Source organism: Egretta garzetta, unplaced genomic scaffold, assembly GCF_000687185.1.
Source record: "Egretta garzetta isolate BGI_Z169 unplaced genomic scaffold, ASM68718v1 scaffold1177, whole genome shotgun sequence".
NCBI lineage: Eukaryota > Metazoa > Chordata > Aves > Pelecaniformes > Ardeidae > Egretta > Egretta garzetta.
This window is the reverse complement of record NW_009260215.1, coordinates 18,611-24,895: the sequence shown is the minus strand read 5'-3', so window position 1 is coordinate 24,895 and position 6,285 is coordinate 18,611. Positions and strand designations below refer to the sequence as shown.

Sequence of the window (6,285 nt, the reverse complement as noted above, 5' to 3'; positions counted from 1 at the left end):
CTCCAGCTCCTTCACCGCTTCCTCTCCAGAGGCCCCTTGAGCCCCATGGTGGTCCTGCAGAAGGGCTGGTCACACCCGTGACAGCAGCCATGTCCCCTCCCCTTCCTCTTTTAGGAACAACACAAAACCAAGATGGGTCCTTGAGTGTTTAATGATGTGAGGAGGGCAGGATGAAGGCCACCACCATCAAGCATGGGACTTGCAGAAGCACCCCTTGGCCAACATGGGGGTGGTAGAGGGGGTCCAGATCCTCAGACACCCCTGGGGCTGCTGGGGGGCGGAGTTGGCCAAGTGAAAGCAGGGGTAGAAGCGCTGGGGAGGTGTCCACGGAGATGGTCTCCAGGTTCCCCCCATGGCTCAGCAGGGTTGGAGGGATGGGGACGCTTGGGGTCCTTGTGGGAGCAGTGGTGGGTGCAGGTGAGCAGGATTTTAGGGGTTCAGAAGCTTAAGCTGCTCCAGGAGCCCCCACGCAACTCCTGTGTCCTCCCCCAGCACTGGGATTAGGGGGAGATGTTGCCTCTGTGGCTGTGGGGACAAGCCACCAGCCAAGGTCATTGGGAGAAGGGGGCTAAGGGCTGCCTCGGGCTGGCCTCTCCTGGCCGTACGCAGATACATTGACCTGGCTGGTCTTCGCCGCCGTCCTCCAGACGGAGAGGATCTTCTTGACAGGAATGTCTGGGTCCAGGGCATCCGTGAGGGCGTCCACAGAGGTGGTGGGGACGTGGTTGTCTTCCAGGTAGCACTCAAAGGCATCCTTCAGCCTGTGGGTGAGGTAGAGCAGGGGTGGGTGGGTGGAGGTGGGATGGGTGCCCCACCACCCCCAGCCACCAGCCATGGCTAGCACTGGCTGTCAACGATAAGCACTGTCTTGGCCAAGGTTGCTGGTCAGTGGTGGCTCTCAATGGCAGCCAACACTGCTGGCCAATGATGGCCAACGCCTCGTGCTAGGGGCTGCCCTAGGGTATCTCCAGTGGCATCAGGAGCCAATGGGGAGGCTGATGGCTGGGCATAAGAAGAAGCTCTTCCCATCATGGGTGATGCCACCTTGGGACAGCCCCCAAGACATGCGGCTCCAAAGATGGAGATCCACCAACATGCAACCAGAGGAGGCCTTGAGCAACCTGCCTGGGGCAGGCATGGAGCAGAGCTCTTCGCAGGTCTCCCCCCACCCAAACCCCATACAGGAAGCTGCGACTTCAGCCACCACTCTGGCTGCCCCGGGACACAACCTGGACTTACTCATATCTGGGATCAAATCTGGAGAGCTCCACCGTGATCATCTCGTGAAGCTCAATGAGGAAGAGGTCGAGGTTGGTGTTGGACAACGCAGAGGACAGGGCTTTTGCCTCCCTTGCGTCCAGCTGCACTTGGAACTCCTTGGCTACCAGGCAGAAGGGATCCTGAAAAGCCCACCACAACCCTCTCATGTCCTTGAACCTCGTATCAGGGCCACCAGGGAGCTTCCAAGACTTGAAAGTCTTGAAGGTGCCCAGGAGGGGGGTGGATTATCTTCAGGATGGGCCAGAGACCTTGATTGTACCCCCGTTTCCTTGCTCCTCCCCGGGAGGGAGCAAATGCCCTCTCCTCCCCCAACCTCATCTCCCTCACCTGGTTCATCTGTACCAACAGCATGGACCTGTGAGCTGCCAGGACCTGCCACAGCGACAGGATGTGCTTCAGGCGGGTGTTGGGGACCACCTGAAGGAGGGGGACAGAGAGGCACAGGAGGTCAGCTCCTTGGAAAGGTCACATCCACACTCAACTCTGGCAAGTCCTAGAGGACACGTTGGGCCTCCAACACCCCCCAACAGATGCACCAGTTCCAGCATCCAGGCGGGTCCATCTACAAACCCTTGGCTCCCCCATCGCCGGCGTCCCCCCCAGAGGTGCCCCAGGCCACCCGCAGTGCCCGAGGTGTCCCCGGGGTGTTGGTGGACATGGCATGAAGACCTGCCACCGCCCAGCCAAGCTTTGAAACCCACCCAGGTACCCAGGACATCTTTGCTCTGAGCAGGGGACCCCCAAACCTTCATGGATGGGGACCCCGGAGCACATGAAGGTGCATCAGAGCCATGGGGGACGTGAAGCCCCACCCCCAGTGGCAAGGGTGGCCATCAAGGGGAGTACACAAGGGTCCCATTTCCCACCCGCCCTGAGCCCCTCGCCCACCGGCACGTCCTGGAACTGCTTGGCGCCAGCGTCCATCCTCAGCTCCTGCCGGACGTACTCGGGCAGCGGGCGCTCTGGGTCACCGCCCTGGCCAGGAACTCAGCAGCCACCTTTAAGGTGGCCAGGGTCTTGGAGAGGGCATTGACCGAGCGGGCCTCTTGCATGATGCGCTTCTGCTGGTTGACGCTGAGCGGCTCCTGGCAGCAGAAAGCAGCGAGGATGTGACCCACCGAGGGCTGGGACCACCGCAACACGATGTCCTCCCAGCCCTCCCTTGGCGCAGGAGAACTGGGTCCTGCTGGGTTTCCAACCCCCTACTTGAGTTGGCCTTGGGTCTTCCCGCGTGGCTGCCTGGTCTCCGTGCCCCCATCATGGGATGTGAGGGGAGACCTCGGGGTTGGGTGGAGGAGAAGACCGGTGACCCGTTTCCTACCTGGGGCAGCTGGTCCCTGACTTTCATCTTGGTGGCCTGGAGGGTCCTCTCGTTGGTGAGGGAAATGGATGGAGCTGTCTGGAAAGGGTTTGGGACAGATGGTTACGCACAGACCTGGTGTCACTTAACAGGGAACTTCAGCTGAGCAGATGTGAGGCTATGGGACGTCGCCAAGGGTTCTGCAGGAGAGAGTCGATGGCCTCCTGAGGCCACCGTGGAGTTGTGGAGGTCAGGGGAGGTTCCTGATGGCTGGAGGAAGGCATCTCCATGAAGGAGGATCTGGGGAGCTCGCAGCCTCACCTCCGTCCCCAGCAGGGTGACAGAGAAAGTCCTCTTGGGAGCCGTTTCCAAGGACCAAAAGGGTCCTGGGAACAGCCAGCGGGGACAGATCTCCACCTTTTGGAGAGCATGCCCAGCCCATTGGCTGCAGGACAGCCTGGTTCCAGTGTCCTCCAGTCCCCTTTTCCCACCAACTCCAGGCTTCATTTTCACAGGATGGAAACCAACAGCCCCAGCCAGAGATGTGCTCCTCCAAGGTGGTTCCGGGTGCCACTTTGGACCATACATAACCCTGGAAGATGCCTCCTGAAGTCCTTTCAACAGCTACCGACGCCTCCCATGTTCTCAAAGGAATGAGGGTGGCTTCCCCTCCACCAGCGGCAGGGCTGTAGGTCCTCACGCTGCCTTTCAGGCCACCGTTTCATGACCACAGAAGTGGATTCTGGCCATGGCACTCGTTCAACTCCTGGCAACAGCCCCCAACCCTCCCGTTGGCCTGGCCTGACAACCCAACTTGACCCGCGCTGAGCTCACCTGAGCCTTGATGATGGGCTTCCCACTGATGAAGCGATGAACCACTTGCCGCTGCAGCATCTGGAAGTCGAAGTAGGTCTTTCTGCGGTCTTCGTCTATCTCGTACTGGAAGTTGGCGAGCGCCATCGTCACCAGATCGCTCTCGGTTATGGCCAGGACGGAGGAGGGCTTCACCTCTTCTGCGGAGATGGACCTGGGAGAGGGAATGGTCACCCCGTGTGGTTACAGGGCCTCTTGCCTCGTCCTACTCTGCCATCGAGGACCTGCCTTGCTGAACGCCAAGCCACCAGGACCTTGCAGCGGCATCGCTTGGCCCCCACGGCTCCCCCGCCAGCCCCACACCTCTGACGGAGCCTTTAGGGAGGAGGGTGGAGGAGATGGACAAGCCCTAGGGCAAGTGGCTCGAGACCCTACCGTTGCCTCTCCCTGGTGACCCGCGCGGCCGTGTCAATGCAACTGTTCTGCAGCTGGATGAGGAACGTGGTCACCAAGTGGCTGATGGATGGCGGGGGGGGGAGTTTTTTGGAGGGTTTTTAGGAGGTGGAAAGGAAGCAAGCGCGGCGATTTCGCTAGGAAGGGGAAGGTGTGGGTGGGTGCAGGAAGCGGCTCAGCTCGGAGCACCCCCAGAAGAAAGGGCCAAGGACAGAGGGACGTGACATCCCCCTTTCCTCCCAGAGGAGGAGCACGTACCTGAGCTGGATGGGTTCCTTGTAATATTGCTCCAAACCTTCCGGATCGTCCTCTATAGCTCTGCTGAAAGCCAAGCGCTGGTCGTCTGTGGGCACAGAGGGTGGAGAAAATGACCCTGTCAAGGCATCCTCCCAGGAGACGTGGCTAGTCCATGGATGTCTCCACCAGACAGATTGCAGGAGGTGTCACAGCAAACCATGCTGTGTGTTGGCTCCAGCTGGGCTTCCAGCCTGTGTCCAACCACGTGTGACATCACCGGGCACCATGACGTAGGAGCTGAAAAGCTCGTCTCACCCATCCTGCTTGCTCATAGCAGAAGAACCTCGCCGAGCACCAAATGCCCCAGGAGAAAGGATCCACCCTAGATCCATCTCAATGCCTCAGACACCTCCACCCACTCCTAAATTCCCCCCCAAACTGCTCCTACAGAGGCACCCCCAGCCTCGATGGGCTCCTCTTGTCTTGGCTCCCCCACGCCAACTGCGGCAGCAGCTTCTCAGCAGAAGATCTGGGTGCTGAGGGGTGTCTAACGCCCGCGTCCCAGGTGTGATGGGATTCCGTAGCGCACCTGAAAGTTCAGGCTGGTCCAGGAATTGTCGGACTGTGTAGTTTACTCCTTTATCGCTGTTTTGGAAGAAGTGGATGAGGGCGTTCTGCAGCCGGAAGATGTCAGGCAGGTGTCGGACATGGCGGATGTTGTCAAGCTGGAAGAGAAAATTCAGCGGGATTCAAGGGACAAGGACCCCAGCCGGCACTGCGGGGTGTTCTGGAGGAGGACCCTGTCCTATTGGGATGCTCCAAAGAAACACAGAGCGGGGGGAAGTTACCCCAGTGCCCCCCCAGACACCAACCAGGCTGAATCTACTCAGGGCCCGCAGGTGTTTTGGAGAGGAGATGTTCTCAAGAGCAAACCTTCGACAGGAGCTCCAGCAGAATGGGGTACGGGTTTCCAGCGCCTTCTCCATCCTCCTGCTGTAGGAGGTGCATTAAGGTCTGGATGGTCATCTTCCGCTCAAATTTCCACATGCAGGGCTGGTTGATCAACCCCTGCTTCGGCAGGTCTTGGAATGGCGGCGTCTGGCCATAAGCTATTTTCAGGAGAAGGCTGGAGCTGTGGGGGCCTTCATTCATGCTCTTCTCTTTGACAGAATTCAGCCTGTTCTCCAACTCCTGCAAGAACCCAAGGGGCGTTAGGAACCACCCCTCGTTACCCGAGCAGCCCGAGGGGATTCACAGGGTCTTGGGACAAAGAAAAGCAACGAAGGCTCTGGAGAAGTAGGGGCGGGTGGGCATGGTGAGAACTTGCCACCAAAGGGAGAAGGACAGAACTGTCCAGCCAGAAACCCACGGGTGATTTTCTCCAAGAAACCCAACTGGTTTCCAAGGAGGATTGGAACTGGTGTATAAAGACCATCCAAGAAGCCCGCCCTCTGCAGAAGCAGAGCAGGAAACCACCCCAGCCAGGAGTTCTCCATCACCCCAGCCCGAGGAGGTCCCAGTTCAAAAAAGAGGGGAGCAAATCTCTTTTTGTTCGCCTGGGAACACCCTGAACTCAGCAGATGCGTCTGGACGTGGGCACGACCACCAGCAAAGCCGTGCTTTGGGCCCACGATAACTGCGAGCAGCAGCCGGGCAGGGGCGCACCTCGAAGAAGGGCTGAGCCAGGGCTTTGAAGGACATTTCCCATTCTTCTCGGTCCTTTTTCTCCATCAGGATGCTCAGCTGTTCACTCTCGTCTGCAGAAGACATAAAGGAACCCGTGAGCTTTCCCCTTCAGACCCTGGAGTCTTGCCCAGAGTTTTTTTGGGGTCCTTGGCAGTGAGGAGCGCGATGATGGAGAAGCAAGAGGACCTGAGAGCGGAAGGGATGACACAGGTGCCTACTCAGAGCAAACCATCTCCCAGTCCGCTCAGGCCTTCAAGCTGCTCTGGCCGGAGCGTTTTGGATGAGCTGCCTGCCCGTCCCTTCTTCTCGCTGGTTTATCGGGATGGAGACTCTCCCGGCAAAGAGGAACCGGTAACACCGGTCCCAGTTAAAACCCAACTGCTCCCAGCTTGCTCATGACCTCCCAAAGCCACCCAGCGTCTCCCTACCGGGGCTGTTGGTGCTCAGGTGCTGTAGGAACAGATGGACCGTCAACATGGCATCGTCCATGTTCCGTCTGATAGGTTTTTCCACGC

General features: G+C 59.1%; 2 protein-coding genes across 2 annotated transcripts in view; both read right to left on the bottom strand.

Annotated features, from left to right (window-relative positions):
- Positions 1-132: 132 nt before the first annotated feature.
- On the bottom strand, positions 133-1,692 carry LOC118452638 (E3 ubiquitin-protein ligase RNF213-like). Its single transcript, XM_035897613.1, has 3 exons — positions 1,609-1,692; positions 1,240-1,400; positions 133-761 (listed from the first exon to the last, which is right to left on the bottom strand). Exons 1-3 carry the CDS (start codon positions 1,630-1,632, stop codon positions 569-571), a joined length of 378 nt encoding a protein of 125 aa, XP_035753506.1. The 5' UTR covers positions 1,633-1,692; the 3' UTR covers positions 133-568.
- Positions 1,611-6,285, bottom strand: part of LOC118452637 (E3 ubiquitin-protein ligase rnf213-alpha-like) — a 14,569-nt gene continuing 9,894 nt past the window's right edge. The window contains exons 18-26 of the mRNA XM_035897612.1: positions 6,199-6,264; positions 5,750-5,841; positions 5,018-5,275; positions 4,674-4,809; positions 4,106-4,190; positions 3,416-3,608; positions 2,603-2,680; positions 2,170-2,366; positions 1,611-1,698 (exon numbers count right to left, since the gene is read on the bottom strand). Of these exons, the coding sequence (XP_035753505.1) occupies positions 2,208-2,366; positions 2,603-2,680; positions 3,416-3,608; positions 4,106-4,190; positions 4,674-4,809; positions 5,018-5,275; positions 5,750-5,841; positions 6,199-6,264 (1,067 nt within the window). The 3' untranslated portion in view covers positions 1,611-1,698; positions 2,170-2,207. The remainder of the gene's footprint in view (positions 1,699-2,169; positions 2,367-2,602; positions 2,681-3,415; positions 3,609-4,105; positions 4,191-4,673; positions 4,810-5,017; positions 5,276-5,749; positions 5,842-6,198; positions 6,265-6,285) is intronic.

Coding starts and splice junctions, on each gene's coding strand:
- LOC118452638 (XM_035897613.1), bottom strand. CDS start 1,632: ATGCTGTTGGTACAGATGAACCAG. Junction 1,401..1,608: donor TGTTGGTACAGATGAACCAG/GTGAGGGAGATG, acceptor TGGGCTTTTCAG/GATCCCTTCTGCCTGGTAGC. Junction 762..1,239: donor AGATTTGATCCCAGATATGA/GTAAGTCCAGGT, acceptor CCTCACCCACAG/GCTGAAGGATGCCTTTGAGT.